The following is a 21,922-nucleotide window of genomic DNA, read 5'->3' as shown; positions in this document are numbered from 1 at the left end:
CAGGCCAGTGTAGGGCTGGACTGGCTCCAGATTCCTGAGACAAAATTTCTGTGTGTCTCGGTGACAGGCCTGACCCCAGGATCCTCCAGAGCTGCATCCCTGGCCAGCCTCCGAGAGGGGCACCATTGGGAAGCAGGGGGCAGTGGTGTGCTGGGCCTGGCTTGTACGCATTTCTTCCCGATGCATCTTCAGGAATGTCACTCTGGTAGGGTGAAACTGGCCATTGTGGGGGAAGGGAGGTTGGTATTTACACCATGGAAATTGGCTGCAGGCCAGGGTGTGGGGTTTTTTTGTTTGTTTTTAATTATTGTTAAAAATTTTGAGTGTGGCTTTCCTCCCTGGAGGAAAGACTTGGGGGTAGTGGGTTTCCTTGGAAGCAGGAGATCTGGTCAAGGGACATGATGGTTGGGGGTTAGAGAGTCCTGGCTTCAAAGCTTCACTCTGCCCGTTCGAAGCTGGGTGCCCTTGGGAAAGTCGCCAAACTTCCCTGTGCTTTGGTTTCCTGCTTTGTAAGACCAGCCAGTAATCCTCGCCTCACGGGGTGGGAGTGAGGGTGCATGTCCGTCAGTGGAGAGAGCACCTCTAAAGCCACTGGCACAGAGACCGGTCCCCGGGAGGAGCGCCCTGCAGGTAAGCCCCACCTCCCTCAGCTTCCTGCTCCTTCCCCCGCACCTGTGAGTACACCTGAGCAGGTGTGCACATGTGGAAGTGGCTGCTGGGGTTTCCACGGGCACCTTCCGGACCCCACAGACCCCGCAATGCTATTCCCAGAGCCCACGTCTCAGCATCTGATTACGCAGTACATGGCAGCAAATTTGACAGGTGCCTTTCTGAGCAGGTCACTAGACCCATCTCCCAGCCTCTGAGCTCCACCTGCCCCTCTGAGCACCTGTGGTGCCTGAAGCCAGTGCGGGGTCTGTGGGCTGCCTGAGCAGCCCCTCCCCGTGTTCCCCATGGAGGCCTGGGCCCCAATGCCGGGGCTCAGGCAGAGCTGCAGGAAAACATTCAGAGCACTTCAGCTTTGGCAGACAGGTATGGAAAAGAGCTGGGTGAGCTGAAGCCCCGGACTGCCACCCTCTAAATCACCGCACTGTGCGGAGCACGTAGAGCTTCAGATCCAGGCCCACCTGCAAGTCCCATCTCTGTCCCCCTCCCCGTCAGTGCTTTCCTAGGATTCTTCCCCAGCCTGAGCCCGAGGCTGATGGAAGGAAGGATGCTCAGCCCTGTTCCCACCATACGTTCAATTTCCAATCAAGACAGAAAGGCAGCTCTGGTCTATGATGCTGATTTAAATCCCTCCCTGGCCTGAGGGGCTGATGGCCCCAGGGACAGCCCTGAGTAAGCTCTGCTCTGGGCCTTTCAGGGAAACCCTGCCAGCTGGGGACCAGGCCTCCACCAGCAAGCGTGCCTGCTCTGGTTTGTCCCGACGATGGCCAACGGACTAACTAAGCAGGTGGTCAACTGCAGGCCTGTCCGCCAGCACGGGGTGCCACGGGAGGTGCTGAAATGTGAGCCTCTGCCCCACCCGCTCCATCTCCAGCCTCCGCATCAGCTCCCACCCCTCACCGCGCCCCGGCAGTGCCCAACTCAGGAGCACTCGCTAAAGTGCCCGGAGTGTCAAACAGGCCAGTCTGCTGCCAACTGCTCCCCTGGCTCCTTGGGGCAAAACAGCCGCCATGCTGGGTCATCCTGGCACATGACAGCTTCAAGGAAGAGGGAGCTGGCGGGCATCTGAATTTCCAGTGTCGTGCCTTCTCCACTCCACATGCCCAGGGCACAGCCTAGAATGCTCCTGGGACAAGGCCTTACCTAAGAAGAGACTGGCCTACGGAACATCTTTTCCTTTCCTGCAACGTTCGTGATATATTTGGAGGAGGTCCAGGGTCTAGGCTTGTATTAAATGGAATCCTGGGAAATTCACTCTCAGAATGATGCTGGGGAAGAGAGACAGTTCATGGGAAGCAGGTCCTGAATTGGAATGGGGGTGGGGGAGTGTGGTCAAGGCTGCACAGAATACCCAGAATACCCTCCAGCGTCCTCACCGGCCTGTCCACAGTCAGAAATTCCACCATTAGTGATTCATTCCTTTGGGCAGCACAGGCTCTGTCCCCTCATTATCATTATCAGGGGTTGCTTTCCAACCAAGGGAGCTAATTAGGATACCAGGCCTGATGTTTTACAGTCATTATTTTGCTGAATCTTCAAGCAACCCTGCAAGGTGTAGCCTAATCACACCCATCTTACAGCAGAGGACACTGAGGCCCAGAGAGGTTAAGGAATTGGCCCAAGCCCTCAGAAAGGGGGGGATGCCACAATTGGTCCCAAGTCTAGCAAGACGCGGTCCCTCCCTCCAGGAGCTCCTGGGTTGGGTGGCAGGTGCAAGTACCAGGGTGACAAAGGACAGGGCTCCGAGTGTGGGCAGGTGAGCACAGGGGGTTTTGGTAAGCAGAGGGGGGAGCCCCTAGGTCAGAGGAAGGTCGGAAGTTCTTCAGTGCTAATGCCCGAGTAGGGCTTTGAAGGATGTGTAGGAGTGAGTTGGGTGAATGAGGGGTAAACAGAGTCCCCGTCAGAGGAACCGGCACCTCAAAAGGTGTGGGAGATAACAGGGCAGGCTGTCTAGGGGAAAATGTCAGACCCAACACCCAGGAGGAGCACGAGGAGACGCAGGTATCAGAGGAGTTCAGCAGGGGCTGGGGGACCAGTAAAGAAAGCCCCGGGTCAGTGTCCCAAGCACCCAGCATTGGCCCTGTCACAGGGCTTTGGTCCCCACCAACCCCTTGATGACGGGACTGTCATCTCGGCCTGCCATGGTGCCATGCTTTGGGAGCTTTCCTAAACAGCATCCCAGAACCCACGTGACCCCTCCCCACCTCGGGCTCAGGCAGAGGTCAGGTCACAGTGTCCCTGCCCCCAACCAGGGGCAAGCCTTGCCCTCCAGCCTGCCCTTCCCCCGCAAAGCTTCCCCTCCCCCCCAACTCCAACCCTGACCCCAACTGATGGGAGATACTTGGCGGGCTCCACAGGGCAGGTGTGCAGGACAGAGGCAGCTTCCAGGGTCTGGGAGTGTCAGTGTAGACACACACACACACACACACACACACACACACACACACACACACACACACACACACACGGGCAAGAGGACAAAACATCCCCAAGGCATCTCCCAGCTCAGAACCTGCCTGCCTGAGGAATGTGTCGGGTGATTTAATACCGGCTTGGATATGGGATTCCAGATGCCGGAGTCCCGAAATACCCTGGAATGTACGAGAACTAAGCATAAGGCATCTTGTCTTTGCCCACTTGACTCTGGTTGGGAGTCGTAGAATGAAGCCTGTAGAATGAGACAGATCTTGACCCAGAGAGTCTGAGATTCCAGGTCAGACCCTGGATCTAGGCCTGGATCCCTCCCAGTAAATGTCCGTGTGCCGGGTACAGATCGCTGGCCCAGCCCTGGGAGGGGGCCGAGGATAGGCCCCTGGAAGCCTTTTCTCTGGGCTCCTGGGGGCTTCAGAGGTTGGGGTACCCCAGGCACTCTGCCCAGACCCCTATCAGATTAGCCGAGGGCTTCTCTCTAGGGCTCATTGCAGGAGCCTCCAAGGGCCGCTGGCCGGCACCCGGTAAGAATCTGAATCACAACCCCTAAATCAGGAGCAAGCAGACAAGTTCCTGGGATCTGCTTGCCCCTCCCCATCCCCACCCCACCCCCAATGAATGGCTCTCATAATTTCTCTGGATTTTTCGGCATGAGAAGAAATGGCCAAGTGACAGCTTTCCCATCCCCAACCACTCATTCCTCTGCACTGAGAACCAGCTACGGTGCGGTAGAACGACAGGGGCTGCTCTGGGTACGCTCGGTCTGCCCCCACGGCCCCAAACTGCCCCCTCTAGGGGATAAGCCTGCTCCCCAACATGGAAACACTGAACTGGTCTGGGCATGACCCCAGTGCAGAGCACACGGGGCAAGCAAGGCAAAGAGGTGCCATCATGAGTGCCAAGTCGATTGGTAGTGGCTGCCCAGAGCAGTCTTGGGAAGGATCCTGATACCACACCACGCTGCAGTTGATTGGTGATGTCTGCCACGGTCGTGGATATTCACCATCCCTGATCTACAAGCTGGGTGACTTTCCCTGAGCGGGGGACAATTCCCCAGCCAGGACTTTGGTAGCAGAGAAGGAGGCCCTGGCCATCCAGGTATAAATAACCCACTAGACTCCCTGATAGATTTCTCAGGACCTTAGGAAGCTCATATTGGCCCATCATTCCTCAATTGGCCAGGACCACGTCTGCCCCCTTTTCTGACTATGTTAACGTTGGTTGTATTAGGAAACATTTGTCTAGAATAGAAACACATTACAGGGTTAATTTCTCCTCTGTAAAAATGACTAAATGCTTTCTTTCTCACCTAGGACCCAAGGGGTGGTCTGGCTGTCACCAGAAGTAACCTTGGACCCATCAAAAAGCTCTACCCATAGGAGGGAAGACGGGGGGGCCTGGGCGCTGGGCTCTGGGCTCAAGTTCGCAGAAACACTCCCCTGTGATGCTCTGCTCCAAAAGCCTAAATGTCCTGTGCAGGCTGAGCCACCTCATTTGGACACCTCGGCCTGCAGGGTGCTGGGCAGATACAGGTACCTCCAGATGGCATAGTAGTGGGTACCAGCACCAAATGCCACAAAGAGATGCCAGATGGCGTGGGCAAAGGGGATCCTCCCGTCACTCTTGAAGAACACCATGCCCAAGCAGTAGAAGACCCCTCCGGTCACCAGCTCCCAGATGCCCTCGGTGTTGGGCTGTCGGCAAGGACAAGGGCAAGCACAGGTCAGATGTGCAGCCAGCGAGACCAGGATCGCCCAGCCGTTCCCCCCCACCCACCCACCCAGGGGGCGAGAAGACACGTGGATGGTGAGGCAGCCCAGAGTCCCAGGCGGGGCGTCTCTACACAGTGACGCCATCAGTTCTCCCCAGATTCATTCTCCAGTGTAACACGTTTCTATCAAAATCTCAAAGAATATCTTATAGCTTTGTTATCTTTTCTGAAAAGCAATATATCTGGGTGTATCCCAAAAGAAGTGGAAGCAGAGGCTCAGACAGGTACTTGTACATCCAAGTTCACAGCAGCATTATTCACAGTAGCCAAAAGGTGGAAGTAACCCAAGTGTCCATCAAGAGAAGAATGGATAAACGAAGTGTTATTCATGTTACTTTATACAATGGAACATTATTCAGCCTTAAAAAGGAAGGAAACTCTGACACACGATGACACGACATGGAGGAACCTCAAGGATGTTATGCAAAGTGCAATAAGCCAGCCACAAAAGGAACCTCAAGGATGTTATGCAAAGTGCAATAAGCCAGCCACAAAAGGACAGATCCTGTAGGATTCCATGTATGTGAGGTCCCTGGAGGAGTCAAAATCATAGTCAAAAAGTGGAAGGGTGGCTCCTGGGGGCTGAGGGTGGGGGAGGGGAGTTAGTGTGTAACGAGGACAGAGTTTCAGTTTGGGAAGATGAGGAAGTTCTGTGGACGGATGGTGGTGATGGATGCACAACAAGGTGAATGTACTTCGTGCCCCTGAATTGTACACTAAAAAATGGTTAAAATCATAAATTCTATGCATATTTTATCACAATTTTTTAAAGTAATACATACTCATGGCGAAAAATTTTAGAGAAAAATGAAGAATAGCAAGAAAAAAAGCAGCAGTCCCAGCCCCCCGAGGTGAGCATTATTAACACCTGGGTTTTTGTTGGTTATGGGGGTCAAAGAACAGGAGGGACAGAGGGAACAGGGAGTAAGAAGAACCCACTGCCCCCTCTCCCTGAGCCCACTTCCCGCAGGTATCACTGCTTACCACCAATAACGGTGCCTGACGGTATCCTTCCAGAATTGTCTAGACACACACGATATACGGTCTGCACTTCATATACATGTACGTGTGCAGAGGAACTAATCACTTTAGAAAAGGGGGCTCACACCATCCCTGCCGTCCTGAGACATCAGTTCCACGACACAGTCTTGTGGAGATCAGACTACATCCCCACGTGGAGATCCACGCCAGTCTTTGGAACAGCTGGGTAGTATTTCATTGAACATACGTATAGTCACGCATCCAGTTCTCAAGAGGTGATACCTGAGTATTAAGGACATATTACAGTAACACTTCCCAGTGCTTACTATGTGCCAGGCCTTGTACACAGCACAGGGGGCCGTACGTGAGGTATCTAATGCCACCTTCACAGCAATCTCACGAGGCAGGGTGACTATGTGACAGGCATGGACACACGCCCACGACAACATGCCAAGTGAGAAAAGCATGTTGTTTAACAGTGTGATCCCATTTTTGTAAAAGAAGAACAAACAAGTCAATATGTCCGCATAGCCACACAGACTTGCCTATAAATAAAAAATGGAGGGAATTCTCTGACGGTCCAGTGGTTAGGACTTGGCGCTTTCACTGCCGGGGTTCAGTCCCTGGTCAGGGAACTAACATCCCGCAAGCCAAGTGGTGCAGCCAAAAAAAAAAAAAATGTAAAAGATACACAATGAACCATTAATGGTGGTTGCAGCTAGGGCATCACATTGGGGAGGGGGTGAGAGGGGGATTTCAGCTCTTTTATACATTTTCAGACAGGACTTATTTTTTGCAGTGAGTATGTATTTAAATATACACTTACAATATATGTATATATGTATTTAAATTATGTAATACATAATTTGATGGATATTATATAATTAATAGATATAACTTAAACATACATATTTAAACAAGTAAACTTGGCTGGGGGAAGGTAATCTGTAAAAATAAATACAAATCACAGGGAAAATGTTGAGTAGGAAAACTAATGGGGAGAGATTTCCCTGCCAAGTATTAAGATGCAACAAAAACTAAAGTAAGTAACACGGTTTGGTACTAGTATAAGAATAGGCCAATTTGTGAAACAGACCCACATATATGTATATGAAGCTAACATATGATAAAAGGAACATTTTTAAATGGTAGATAAATAACTGCCTAATCATTTGGGGAGGAATCACCATATACATAAGAAACGGCGGTGGGAATACAGAGTTTAAAATTAGAAGTTAAACCGTAAAAGAAACAGGAGAAAATATAGGTAAATACTTATATAAACTCGGGAAAGGGAAGATCTTCCTAACCATAATACTTAAGGTAAAGCCATAAAATTTTTTAAAAAACCAAAAACCTGCTAGATTTGACTACATAAATTTTCTTTAAGAGCTATGGATGGATACTAACACTTTTCACTTCAAAATATTTTCAACTTTAAAATAAACCGCTACTCATAGATAAGAGATTAATTTAGACAAAGATCAATGCCTCAAATATACATAATGTAATGTCATTTAAATTTATAGGATAAGTTATTTATTGGTCATTTCAAACAGATAACAGTCAATTTTAATTTTTGGGAAAAAAAAAGAAATATCTATTTAAACACAAATTCCTCCAGCAAGATCTATAGGACATACGTCCTTTCTTCTTTTGAAATAATTTTATTAGCTATAATTGACACACCATAAAATTCACCCTTTTCAAGTTCACAATCTAGTGGCTTCTCGACTACATAAATTTTTAACATCTGCCAACAATAATCATTTAAAAGTAAGAAACTGTTACCTGGCCTAGGGAGGTACCAGCAGGCTGAGTTGACCGTGCCCATTTGACAGAAGGGACAACTGAGGCTCAGAGAGGAAAGGGGATCCACCCACGGCCACACAAGCTGCTGCTCTTCCATGGCTGGGGCCCTGAGGCCTCTCCCTGCAAGGCTCTCCCACTCACAGGGCAAGGTGGTGCAGCCCAAAGAGCCCAATACTCGGGTTGGAGGTTACGGGGCCACATCCCAGCTCAGCCCCTCGAGGGCTGCATGTCCTTGGGCCAGTCACCTTCTCTCTCAGAACCTGAGCATCCTTGTTCATAAAACGGAGGTGGTCACATCCATCTCCAAGGACGCCTGGGGCGGGGAAGTAAGGTCCTGTAAGTAAGCTTCCTGCACGTCACAAGGGCTCAGGACGCACAGTAAAGAGGTCAACCTTCACGTGCCAAGAAGCAGTTTAGGGTGTGGAAGCATCAGAGTGGGTGTCAGAAGTCTGAGACTCGGCTCTGCCTCCATGGCCACCTATGTTATTATTATAGATTTAATTTAGCGATGGGGTACTTACTCTGTTCCAGGCACCATTCTAAGCACTGTCCATGGGTTTTTCTTACTTGATCCCTAAATAGGCGGGAACTGGAGCCCCGAGGGACTAACGAACTCATTGGAGGTGAAGCAGAGAGAGGAGGTGCCGTAGAACCGGGGAGCCGAGCCCTGGGGTGACCTGCACGTTCTCCTGCCTCAGCCCGCAAGTCACGCTGACCCCGGGCCTCAGTTCCCTCGTCTGCCAGAGGAGGAGGTTCAACCTGACAATCTCCAGAGTCACTGTGGGTCCCCTCCAGCCAGACGGGAGGCCCCACGCCGGGTGGGGGCGACTTACCATGGAAAGGATGACCAGGGCGGGGAAGAAGCCCATGACGACGTAGCAGAGCAGCTCCACGAGCTTGTACCTGCCAGGAGGACAAGCCGTCTTGGCCTCAGGACAGCCTCCCCACGAGGGATAGCCCCCCGCTCGGGTTAGGAGGGGACACCCTGGCCGGAAGCATAAGAGAAAGGGACTCCGCCCTCTGCCCAGCACTCCTGGGCCCAGATTTCATCCAGCTACACCCAGCAGGTGCTGGCAGAGTTGGGTGGCCATGGGAGGGTCTCTTTCCCTCTCTGAGACTTGGTTTCCACATCCATGAAATGACATTTGAGGACTGCAAATGCTGGGTGTAGCATGCCTATGGGTGTTTCCCATGCTCAACCCAGGGCAGACATTACTATTCGATTCCAGCACCTTTCCACACAAGGCCCAAGCAGCCACTCTCCATCCATCTGAGTGGCTGCACCAACTGACACCTGTTTGCTGTCCCTGGAGATTCCAGGAGTCTGTTATTCCCTTTGGCTTCTCTAGCTCTGTTTCTTTCCCACACTTAATCATTCCCAGCCTGTCACTCAGCAGGATGGAAGGGAGTGGGCAGCCCTGAGAGCCTCTCCCCCTTATCTGCTAACACAGCTTCGGGAAGGCAGGTAATACCTGACATCATTCAGTGGGTCTAGGAACCTACAATGCCCTTTTTTTTTTTTTAACTCTTCAGATTGATCCTGTGGGCTGTGGACCTGGTGGCCATCAATGGACCTGAACACAGGGATGCCAGGCACAGCGGTGCCCTCATGCTTCTGGGGTTGTCCTGGGGTCTCGTCTCAACTGGGGGCAGGGAGGAGGCCCTGATGGAGGCACCCCCCCCGCAACCTGAGGCCGCTCCCCCAAGCCCTGGCTTACCGCTCATGGAAGAAGAAGACATAGATGGTGCCAACAGAGGCCATGATCCAGACCAGCCACCGCATGTGGGAGGCCCAGGGGCCCAGCTCGCGAAGGTTCAGCCTGGGAGGGAGAGCCACGGGCACAGCCTGAGGCGGGCACTGGGATCTAGCCCTCCACAGCCAGCCCGTCACAGGAACACCGACCCCAGAGAACCCCCGTCCCCGTGGCTCCATGTGTGGGATGTGGCCTCTCACGGGAAGACACGTGGAGAGACAGAGAAACTGAAACAATAGGCAATTATTAGAGCAAAATTAGCACAACTGATAATGTCCAAGCATTGAAAGAAAAGGGCATCTCAAGCCAGTGGGCATATAAACAAGTAAAGCCTGTTTGCAGAATGTATCAGACTCTGAAGGGCACGTATCCCGTGGCCCGGGCACTCCAAGTTCAGGGGCTGGCCAGAGGAACGCTGTTTTGCGAGCACACAGAGGCACAGAAAAGGACATTCATCCCAGCATCAGTCCCTGTAGGAAACGCCTGAAAACCCCTCAAACTGGCCACCAAAAGGGGACGGGAATATAAGGTGAGTATCCCTCCAGGCTGGTTACTAATGTATTGACTCTCAGCTCTACATTCACCCTTTTTGCCGGCTGGGTTTTCAACAGAGCTGGGCCTCGTGAATTTCTTCCTTTGCAGCTGGCACAGCGTCAAGTCTGTCAGTAGAGGGTGATGGAGACTTTGCAGAAGGAATTCCTTCCTTCCTTCCGGATTCCTGTGACTCTCTCCCCAGGCTCCCGGAAAGTGGGCTTTTCTCTCCACTGCTTGGCACAGGTGGTGTCTCCAGGGCCAGGCGTCTGCAGGTCCCAGCCTTCTCCAGCCTTTGGCCTCTGTGTGTTTCCTCCAGCTGTTGGCTTAGGTACACAGTCGGGGGCCCCGGACAGTGCAGGCCTGTGCCCCAGGCCAGGGAGCTGCTCCCGCATCCTCTCTGCAGCCCCACACACATGCGTTCCTGTCCAGCACGCGGACTGTCTTCAGCCCGTGCAGCCGTCTGCACAACGAAACTGCACGGAAACGCTCCAGATTCTTGCAGAGAGGGACTCTGGTTCCAGAAGATGGTGATTTTTCTTTTGCCCACCTCGATGTTTATAAGTCTATCGTGTTTGTTTTCTGAAGCACTGGGGAAGGAAGATTCTGTGTCACACTTGATCCTGCCAGGTTTTTCCATCCTTCGTGACATGGTCCTGCCGGCCTCGTGAATCACGTGAATGACGTCTGTGTCCTCTGATTCTCTCTCTCTCAACCCCACATCCAAGCAACCGCCAAGTTCTGCTGACTCTTCCTCCTACAAAGCCCGCAAGCCAGGGCACATCTCCCCACCTCGGCACCTGTACCCCTCCTTCACGGCACAGCTGTGGTTCATTCCTTGTGTCAGTATCCTTGGGACAGTCAACGTCTGCATCCTCCGTGAGACTGTAAGTCCCATAAGGAGAGAGAGTCTGTGTCTTTGCTCACAGCCGTATCCTCAGACACCAGCACGGGATGGGCACAGCCAGGGATAAAGAGTAGAAATCCAGGCACTGAATCAGCCAAGCGGGGGAGAGTCAGAGGGCTATTCTAGAAATCTACATCAAGGATAGTTACGGCAGCTGAGCACAAAACCTAGCTTTACTCTAATTGGCAACATCCAAAAAGAAACCTGAGATCACCTGGCTCCCAACAACTACAGGTGGTGCCTGGGGGTGACATGGGGCCATCAGGAGGCGGCCTTGTGGACTGAGTGCCCAGCCACGGCTTCTGGCTTCTCCCCCCTGCTCTCAGCTTCTCTCATGGCTCCCACCTACCCACTCCAGCAGCAGCCCCTCACCCAGGACCAACACTTCTTCTCGGAGCCTCCATACGCCTGCCCACCTGGCATCCGACAACCAGAAGCATCCTGGTTGGCAGGACAGAAGCACGTCCCCTCCTCCCGCAAAGCCCAGCTGGGCGTAGGGCTGCCTCTGACGATGTCTCCAGGCTGACGGCAGCAGGGCTGATTTCCTAACACTCCGGAGAGTCGCTGATTTCCTGGGGAAAGCTGATGCCGGAAACCCTGGCATCCCCCGCTCTACATCCCCTCTCCCCCACCTTCAGTCACTCAGTCCACTCAGTTTCCTGTAAATATCTTTTCCATCCATCCATCCATCCATCCATCCACCCATCCATCTATCCGTCCTCTCGACTCCAAGGCCACTACCAGGGCCCCAGCCATCACAATCTCTCTCCCAGGTCCTTGCACCAGCCTCCTCACACCTCCCTGCTCCCAAGGCATCACCTTTCAGTCCAAATAAAACTACATCAATATCCTGTTTCAAACCCCCAACCACTCCTCAGTGTAGACCAGCAGCCCCCGTCTGTACCCTGTTCACCACCACACCCGCACTACAATGACCAGAGGACCGTGTAGCAATAATCACCCTCAAACGCCGGTCACAGGAGGTGGAGACCTGTGGTTTATTCGCCCAGAACGCTGTCCAGCAAGCAGACTGGACGGTGACCCCTGCAATCATGACTCCACGACTCTCACCACATAATGTTGCCCGAAAGAAGCAAGATCCGAAAGAACGATGATCCCATTAACATGAAGTAAGAAATCGGGCAAAACTACCCTATGATGGCAGACGTCAGGACTGTGGTTACCCCTGGGGGGCAGCAGGCTGGGGAGGTGCTGGAGATGTTTTGTTTCTCCACCTGGGTGCTGGCTGCAGCGTGTGGGAACTCACTGTGCATATCCCCCGGGCACGTCTCAATAAAATGTGTTTCAAAAGCAGTCGTCTTTGTGCGCACCGACAAAACCCGTTGATTAGTTGAGATGATGAACAAGAACGCTCCGTTTACGACAGCCAAAAATGGGAATTCCCCAGGCAAAAATGGAACAAACCTCTGTGGCTCCCACTCCTCAGAGGCCAATGTGCAGATTCTGAGAGGCACACCTCCTCCAGGAAGCCCTCCTGAGGCCACCTCTGCAGGGTGGTGCCTCCTCTGAGCTCCACGGCTGCATGTGCACAGGCCCGTGTCACCGTGCTGTCACTGTCCTGTCACAGAGCCCCTCTGCCAGCCAAAACCTTAGCGTCCTGACCCCCAGCACCGCCCGGCCACCCAGACACATTCAACAAGTGTGACTGGAACGGCCCTTCTCCCCTCACAGGGGCTCTGCAGGCTTCCCGGCTTTTCGCGTGTGACCTGAGTGTTTCTTTATTCCAGAACTTTTGAAAACCCTGAGGCACTTGCCGGGGGAGTTTTTTTTTGTTTGTTTTTTAATTAATTAATTTATTTATTTATTTTTGGCTGCGTTGGGTCTTTGCTGCTGTGCGCGGCCTTTCTCTAGTTGTGATGAGCTGGGGCTACTCCTCGTTGCAGTGCACGGGCTTCTCATTGCGGTGGCTTCTCTTTGTTGCGGAGCACGGGCTCTAGGTGAGGAGGCTTCAGTAGTTGTGGCACGTGGGCTCAGTAGTTGTGGCACGTGGGCTCAGTAGTTGTGGCTCGCAGGCTCTAGAGCACAGGCTCAGTAGTTGTGGCTCACAGGCGGCATGTGGGATCTTCCCGGACCAGGGCTGGAACCCGTGTCCCCTGCACTGGCAGGCGGATTCTTAACCGCTGCGCCACCAGGGAAGCCCCTTGCTGGGGGAGTTTAAACTGGTACAATCTGTGGAGGGTGACTTGGCAACAATGAGTAAGGCCCACTCCTGCCCCCCAGCCGTCCAAGCCTCGAATTTACCCCGCAAAGATCAGGCTTGGCCATATGAACCTGCTGTTTCTGTAGATCAGAAAAGGTTGCCTCAACAATTTCACCTGATTCGAGCCAACAGAACCAAGCACCTATGCTGAGTGGTACAACAGCAAGGACTTTCACTGCAGCCCTGTTTGTTATAGCAAAGGAAGGGGGAGTGCCAACATCATAAATATTCATAAATAGGGGTGGCCGGGGAACATTATACTGCTGTAAAAAAAAAAGAAAGAAAGAAAAAGGAGTGGGGAAATCTTCAAGGTACTAATATGGAAAGATGTCCCCAAGTCCATGACTAAGAGAATGAAAGCAAACTGCCGAGTTTGTACAGTATCCTTCCTTTTGTATCAAAATAGGAAAGTATAAGTATAAATATAAACATATAAAATATAGGTATGTCTTGCATGTATTTGCATATATACATATGCATATATGCAAATGTGTGTCTGTACATATACTCATACATACACGTTTGCTCTTTCCTACACAAAAGCATTCCGGAAGGATACACAGGAAACTGGTACTAAGTAGTTGCTTCTAGGAAGGAGAATGGGTGGTGGGCGTCTTTTTACCTACACGCTTTTGTGCCAACATATCACCCAGCCAAACACGAAGAAATTCAAACAAAGGAAAGAGAGGATGCCAGCCCTCCCGGGGACCCGCAAAGACACTCACCAGGGCGCGTAGGAGGCCGCGATGAAGAAATAGATGACCATGCGGTCGGACATGTGCAGACAATGCTCCACCGTCCTGTGGCAGAGAAGGCAGGTTACAGGCCCTGCCCTGGACCAACGGGCTTTGGGGGAGCCTGGGCTCGGGGCTGACGCACCTCCATCCACCATGACCCCTCGGGCCTCGGTGTCCCCATCTGTGAGTGACCAGAGCAGTGGTTTTCCAACCAGGCTCCCTGTCACCATTCAGGAGTTGAACGGAGACACCTCGGGGGTACCATCGAGGACCCTCCTCCCCCTGACAGCCTCCTCCCATACTTTAATCAGAGGAAGTCGGCATTCTGTTTTATATGCTGGGCTTTTTGAAAGATTTCAAATGATAAAGAATTCAGTAGCTTAAAAAAAAAGTGTGAGACACAGACTCACAGATACAGAGGACAAACTAGTGGTTACCAGTGGGGAGAGGGAAAGGGGGAGGGGCAGCGTGGGGGAGGGGATGAAGAGGCTCAAACCATTACGTATAAAATAGGCTACAGGGGGGATTCCCTGGCGGTCCAGTGGTTAGGACTCGGCGCTTTCATTGCGGTGGCCTGGGTTCGATCCCTGGTCGGGGAACTAAGATTCCACAAGCCGTGCAGCACGGCCAAAAAAATAAATGAATAAATAATAAAATAAAAGAAGCTACCAGGATGTATCGTACAATCCAGGGAATACAGCCAGTGTTTTGCAGTAACTATAAATGGAATATAACCTTTAAAAAAATTGTGAATCACCACGTTGTATACCTGTAACTTATATAATACTGTACATCAACTATACTTCAATTAAACAATGAAAGAAATTCAAGGACCTACTGTATAGCACAGGGAACGATACTCAATATTTTGTAATAACCTATATTGGAAAAGAATCTGAAAAAGAATATATATATATATACAAACATACATACATATACATATATATGTATGTATGTATAACTGAATCACTTTGCTGTGTACCTGTTAACTAACACAACATTGTAAATCAACTATACTTCAATTAAGAAAATACAAATAAAAATGGAAAAAATGAACTTAAAAATGCATACTCAAGAGAAGTCTAGCAAGCAGAAGAAAATATGGAAAATTAAATGTTTATTAATTCTACTCTATTCTCCTTTCATTAAAAAAAAAATAAGTGCAAAACCAACAAACCTAGGTGCCCCCTGAAGACCCTCTGGGTTCTGGCATTCTGGTTCAGGTCCAGGCTCTGAAGCCATAAGACCTGGGTTCGAATCCCAACCCTACCACAGAGAGACTAGGACCTTGAGCAAGTTACCTACCCTCCCTGGTCTCAGCTCCCTCAGCTGTAAAACAGGGAGGATACTGGCCACCTATCGGGGTCGCTGTGAGGACTAAGAGGGTCAGGACTCCGCACAACGCGTAACAGGAAGTGCTCATACACGTTACTGTTTCCGTTATGACCTCCCCTTGAAGAGCAAATCACAGTCATCAATACACCTGACCAGCGTGGTAGCCAGCCTCCAAAATGGTACCCAAGGAGCCCCACTTTCTGGTCCTCACACCTGTGTGAGGCCCCTCCCACAACAAATATGGCAAACATATGGAACCAATAGGAGGTTGCAGAAATGATGGTGTGTGTGGTTTCTAAGGCTAGATCATAAAAGATATCACAGCCTCTGCCTTGTTCTCTTGAATCACTAACTTTGGTGGGGGGACGAGCCATGTGGCCGAGGGGAGGTCCACGTGGGAAGGACTGAGCACCCCCGAGCATCCAGCACCGACATGCCAGGCCTGGGAGGGAGACACCTTGGAAGTGGCCTCTCCAGCCCAGGTCCAGCTTTCAGGTGACGGCAGCCCCGGGCAGCATCGTGACTACATCAGCAACCTTGAACCAGAAACACACATCTAAGCTCCCAAATTCCTGCCTCTCTGAAGCTTTGAGAAAGAATCAGGGTTTACTGTTATTTGAAGCCTCTATGATTCAGGGTTATTTGTTACGCAGCAGTGGATAACTAGTACAAACAGTGATTCTATCTAGCGACCGCAGCCTTCATTAAATTTGGCCGTGTTTCTCTCTGATGCTGGGCTAACTGCAAGTCTTCCTAGAAATGAAAGGAATAACAACAGCTGATACATACAGAGCACATTCTATAATCAGAGCACCGTTCTAAGCTCTTTACGAGCATTAACTCTTTAATCCCACCTAGGAGGGAGGGACCATACTTTTCATCCACCGCGTCACAGATGAGGACATGAAAGGGCAGCAGCGTCACACCACTGGTAAGTGGGCCCCAAACCCAATGACTGCTGTCTTTAGAAGAAAAAGGAGAGGGAGATTTGGACACAGAGACACACGGGGAGGAAGGCCTGTGAAGACAGAGGCAGAGATTGGAGTGATGCTGCCACAAGCCAAGGAACCATGGGAACCACCAGAAGCTGGAAGAGGCAGGGAAGGGTCCTCCCGTAGAGACATGGCCCTCCTGATACCCTGATCTCGGGCTTCTGGCCTCCTAAACTATGAGAGCCTAAGTTCCTGTGGTTTCAAGCCCCCTGGGGTGTTGTAATTCATTACAGCAACCAGGAGCCACAGAGAGGAAAGAATGGGGACAGGAGGGGGTGGGGTACAGCAGAGTCACAGGGCTTCTGGGGGCAAGAGGGGCATTGGACATGGGGACCAGTGGTCACTGCAGCTGCTACAATGGACCAGAGCGTCCCCTCGCTTTATGGGGGCCCTGGAAACCTAGAATCAACACTGGCTTGGACACAACTATGTGACCTTGAGCAAGTCACGTTCCAGATTCAGGGTCATCAGGCACAAAACAGGGATTCTACAAGCTGCAACCTGGATGAGCCCGGGGACATCACGGTCAGTGAAAGAAGCCAGTCACAAAAGGCAGATGGGTCCATCAACAGATGCAGCGATAAACAACGTGTGGTTCATCCATACAATGGAACATGATTCAGCCTTGAAAAGGAAGGAAATTCCGACACCTGCTCCAACATGGATGAACCCTGAGGACATTGTGCTCATGAAAGGATAAATATTATACGATTCCACTTACATGGGGTACACAGAGCAGTCAAATTCATAGAGACAGAAAGCAAAAGGGTGGGTGCCGGGGGCTGGGGAAGGGGGAATGGGGAGTTAGTGTTTAATGGGGACAGAGTTTCAATTTGGGAAGATGAAGAAGTTCTGGAGATGATGGTGGTGATAGCTGCACAACAATGTGAATGTAGTTAACACTACTGAACTGTATACTTAAAATGGTTAAGATGGTAAATTTTATGTCCTGTGTATTTATCACAATTTTAAAAAAATTAAAAACAAAACAAATCGAAATTAAAATCCAGGGTTCTAATGCCTACATTGCAGAATTATTGGAAAGATGCAGAGGGACATCTGCAGAATGCCTGGAACCTAGGGGGTGCCCAGAAGGGGGCGATTATTATGACGATTATGAGGGTCCCTCACAATGACCCTGGGAGCGAGGGGCTTGTTCTTCCGGACTCGTAGAAGTGAGCAAACGAGGCAAATGAGGGTGAGGTGGTCCGCCCACGTGGGACTCAACCCCGCCAGCCCGAGGCGAAGACGGCACAAGCCCTTCCATCCAGGGCCCCTCCTGGCTCAGCCAAGCATGGCCCGAGGCATCCTGCCTCACCCCTCAGCCCACCGCGGGCCCCAGCCCCGGTCACCCCGCCAGGCACTCGCCCCCTCCCATGGGCTAGGCAGCAGGTACCGGAGGTGGCTCTTCTTCCAGGAGATCGTGTGGAACACGGTGGACACCACAAAGAGCCCACAGAGGCCGAGGCCGTAGATCCAGGCAGAGATGGTCTCCCAGTCATCGTCCGACAGGAAGTAGAGGTTGGAGCTGCCGAGGATGCTGGGAATGATCCAGAGCTGGAAGCAGGGTGGGGAGAGGCGCTGCAGGGCCAGCCTTTGGAGTGCGGTCCAGGCAAGTACAGAGCCCCTGAGCAACCCGAGCCTTTTCTCCAGACCTGCACCGTCCAACAGAACTTCCCGTGATGGAGGGAAGGTTCTAGGCCTGCACCATCCAGGAGAACTTCCTGTGATGGTGGGAAGGTTCTAGACCTGCACCGTCCAACAGAACTTCCCGTGATGGAGGGAAGGTTCTAGACCTGCACTGTCCAACAGAACTTCCCGTGATGGAGGGAAGGTTCTAGACCTGCACTGTCCAATAGAAATTCTGTGATAGAGGGAAGGTTCTAGGCCTGTACTGTCCAATAGAACTTCCCATGATGGAGGGAAGGTTCTAGACCTGCACCATCCAGGAGAACTTCCTGTGATGGTGGGAAGGTTCTAGGCCTGTATTGTCCAACAGAACTTCCTGTGATGGTGGGAAGGTTCTAGACCTGCACCATCCAGGAGAACTTCCTGTGATGGTGGGAAGGTTCTAGGCCTGTACTGTCCAACAGAACTTCCCATGATGGAGGGAAGGTTCTAGGCCTGCACCATCCAGGAGAACTGCCTGTGACGGTGGGAAGGTTCTAGGCCTGTACTGTCCAACAGAACTTCCCATGATGGAGGAAAGGTTCTAGACCTGCACTGTCCAACAGAAATTCTGTGATAGAGGGAAGGTTCTAGACCTGTACTGTCCAACAAAACTTCCCATGATGGAGGGAAGGTTCTAGACCTGCACCATCCAGGAGAACTGCCTGTGACGGTGGGAAGGTTCTAGGCCTGTACTGTCCAACAGAACTTCCCATGATGGAGGGAAGGTTCTAGACCTGCACTGTCCAACAGAAATTCTGTGATAGAGGGAAGGTTCTAGACCTGTACTGTCCAACAAAACTTCCCATGATGGAGGGAAGGTTCTAGACCTGCACCATCCAGGAGAACTTCCTGTGATGGTGGGAAGGTTCTAGGCCTGTACTGTCCAATAGAACTTCCCATGATGGAGGGAAGGTTCTAGACCTGCACCATCCAGGAGAACTTCCTGTGATGGTGGGAAGGTTCTAGACCTTCACTGTCCAACAGAAATTCTATGATGGAGGGAAGTCTCTAGACCCTGGACTGCCCAGCAGAACTTCCTACAATGGTGGAAACATTCTAGATTTGCACTGTCCAGTACGGGAGCCACTAGGCACACGCAGCTACTGAGCACTTGAAATGTGACTTGTACCACTGAGGACTTGAAGTTTTCATTTTAATTGGTTTCAATTTCAATTTCAACAGCTACACGAGGCCAGAGGCTACCACACTGGACAGCATACCTCTAGAGAATATCGTGGTAAAACAGGAAGCCAAGATCTCCTGTCTTCAAGAAGCATCTCTGGCCACTGCCCCCCACCCCCTGGGTCCACTGATACCCCAGCCTCCCGGTCAGGCACACCGCTTCATGCCTCTGTGCTGTTGCACCTGTGGGTCTCTCTGAAGAAGGCATCCCTCCCTACCATGTCTACCTGGAAAACTCCTCACTCTTCGAATCTTGGTTTATCCATCGTTCCCTCTGAGAAGTCTCAGAACTCTCCAAAGCACTGGGGGTACAGGGTCCCTGCAAGGGTTTGCCCAATTTCGTGTGTTAGGAGCACTTTATCTGGAGAGAGATTCTACAGCAGCCCCGGCCAACAGAACTATAACGTGGGTGGCGCAGGTAATTTTAGATTTCGTAGTCACCACATTTTGAAAAGGAAATTATTTATAGGTGAAATTAATTTTAATATTTTGCTTAGTCCAATATATCCAAAATATCATTTCAACGTGTAATTAATATGAAAAGTATTAAGAAGATACCTTACATTCTTTTCTTTCCATGCTAAGTCTTTAAAAGCTGGTGTGTATTTTATACTCACAGCACATGTCAATTCAGACAAGCTGCATTTCAGTTGTATGAGGCCAGTGGCTACCAAGCTGGACAGCGTAGGTCTAGAGCTTCATTAAATCCTCAAAGGGGCCCACGCACCAAAGGGTTAAGGACCACTGCCCAGAGAAGGATTTCTTAGACAAGGCCAGGGTCGGGGGAGACGGCAAGTATTCCAGGCAGAGGGAACAGCATGTGCAAAGGCATGGGGGTCATGCCTTCTATTTCGGAAACAGCAGGTGGCTCAGGGCGCTGGAGCCTGGGGGCAAGATCATGGCAGTGGAAGGTGGGCCAACATAACACAAAGGCTAAGACCTATCTGGGAGCTTGCTACCGAGCCTGGATGCTGTACAAGGTACTAGGGAGCCACTGAAGGTTCTTAAAGTAAAAGAGAGGCACGCTCAGCGCCTCCAATTTCCCCAAACGACCTTCCCTCGAGATCCCACACACTCTTCCGAGGGCCATGGAAGACTTGAGAACAGGCCACTCGAGACATGGCCATGGAACGGACACACAATCTCTCCAAGGGCAAAGAGGCTGCGTCCCCAGCCCCCCTCTTTAGCTGTCAGCCCCCCAAGACTCACAGCATGGGTGGCGCAGTTGGCAGCATGCTCGTACTCCGTGGGCTGGTACCTCCGGTGGGCAGGGACTCGGTGGTTCATGAACCTGGAGGGAGACACACAATTCCCGGAAGCTTGGCTGGGAAGCCGGGAGCGGCCCAGGCCACAGAATTCCCAGGAGGCCTGAGGACGTCGGCCCCTGCTGGTGGGAAGAGGGTCCCCTCCCCTCCCCCTCCCCTCCAGTCCCCTTTCCCTCCTCCTCTCCCCTCCTCCTCACACGCCCCTCCCTCCCTCCCTCCCTCTTTCTATTACACTTTTTTTGGACTATCCAACATTTTGTGCTTAATCCCCAAAGTGGTGTTTGCTAAATATCGGGTTGCAGGGAATTCCCTGGCGGCCCAGCGGTTAAGACTCGGCGCTTTCACTCCTGTGGTCTGGGTTCGATTCCTGGTCGGGGAACTAAGATCCCGCAAGCTGCGCGGCGCGGCCAAAATAAATAAATAAATATTGGGTTGCAGCATCCTCTTCATTTCTTACTTTTAATTTTCTTTAAGCATAACAGACATACAATATAGCTCCCCAAGGTACAGCTGGGTGGATTTCCACGTAGACACACGCCCACGTGACCACCACCAGAAGAGCCAGAGCCTCTTTCCCACACCCTAGAAAGCGCCTTTGTTACCGAACCCAGGTCCCGCTGCTCGCCGCTCGAAAGCCAGTTCTCGAGAGACAAGTGTTGGTGGGAAAGGAAACGTTGTTTTATTTCAGAGGCTAGCAATGGGGGGGGGGGGGGCGGGGGGCGGACGCCTGCCCAAAGGCCGACTCCACCCCCCCGACAATCAGGGGGCAAGAGCTTTTACAGACAGAGGGAGGGGGCTGCAGGAACAGCGCAGTCAGCTCTGACCGTCATCCTGAAATTGGCCATCAGTGGTCTGACCAGCGTCATCTCGATTATTTTAGGTACAGTTAATCTTCAGTTCCAGGGTCGGTTTGTTTCCATTTCTTTGGGCCAATTCTTGGAATTGTGGCAGCTTATGTCATGGCTACAGCCTGGTCATCATGTAGTTAACTTCTTCCACCTGGTGGGGTTTCAGTATCTATAAGACAGCTCACAGGATACGGCTCAGAATATTACCTATAGCCCCTAAGGAAGAACTAAAGGTCCTTGACTTTGCTTAATGACTAAACTATTATTATTTGGTCTCCTTTGACTGTTTTCCTCTGTTTCTGCATTTTCTCACTTCTCTGATTAAACTTATTCTTTAGCTAAATTTTTTCCACAGACAAAAGGCAGGCGGAGGACATAGGGGGGGGCAAGGACCATAGTGTCCTGCTCCATTTCACCTTTATACCCCTTCCCAGGGGTACTGCCCCCCAAGGACACCCCCCTCTGACACTGTCACCGTAGACTCGTTTTGCCTATTCTTGAACTTCCCATCAGTGGGATCACACAGCACACACCCTCTGGGTCTGGCTCCTTGGGCTCAGCATGACTTTTGCCGGCCTCAGTAATTGGCTGTTTTCGTTGCAGTAGAGTATTCCGCCGGGTGAGTGAATCACAAGTTATTTATCCCGTCTACTGGATGCGGACGTTCCAGCTTGGAGCTGTTATGGTAACTCTGCTATGAGCATTCATTGTAGTGAACATATGCATTCATTTCTGCTGGGCGTGAATCCACACGTGGAATGGCCAGGTGACTTTATCTTGACAATGCACATTCCTTTTTTTTCTTTTTTTTTTTGGCTG

At 51.4% G+C, this 21,922-nt stretch overlaps 1 protein-coding gene across 4 annotated transcripts in view; it reads right to left on the bottom strand.

The window, feature by feature from the left end:
- Positions 1-21,922, bottom strand: part of MMD2 (monocyte to macrophage differentiation associated 2) — a 68,195-nt gene that overhangs the window by 15,149 nt on the left and 31,124 nt on the right. For 2 of the 4 annotated variants that reach the window (XM_082431616.1, XM_082431619.1), the window contains 6 exons: positions 20,200-20,281; positions 17,534-17,694; positions 13,799-13,873; positions 9,379-9,480; positions 8,494-8,563; positions 4,510-4,790 (listed from right to left, as the gene is read on the bottom strand). In XM_082431616.1, coding sequence (XP_082287742.1) covers positions 4,587-4,790; positions 8,494-8,563; positions 9,379-9,480; positions 13,799-13,873; positions 17,534-17,694; positions 20,200-20,281 — 694 coding nt within the window. In that variant the 3' untranslated portion in view covers positions 4,510-4,586. Of the gene's footprint in view, positions 1-4,509; positions 4,791-7,356; positions 8,139-8,493; positions 8,564-9,378; positions 9,481-13,798; positions 13,874-17,533; positions 17,695-20,199; positions 20,282-21,922 lie in introns of those variants that run through there. The other 2 variants (XM_082431617.1, XM_082431618.1) reach the window with 2 other exon arrangements.

This window comes from Balaenoptera physalus (genome assembly GCF_965194825.1).
Source record: "Balaenoptera physalus genome assembly, chromosome: 16".
Lineage (NCBI taxonomy): Eukaryota > Metazoa > Chordata > Mammalia > Artiodactyla > Balaenopteridae > Balaenoptera > Balaenoptera physalus.
This window is presented reverse-complemented; position numbering and strand designations above follow the sequence as displayed.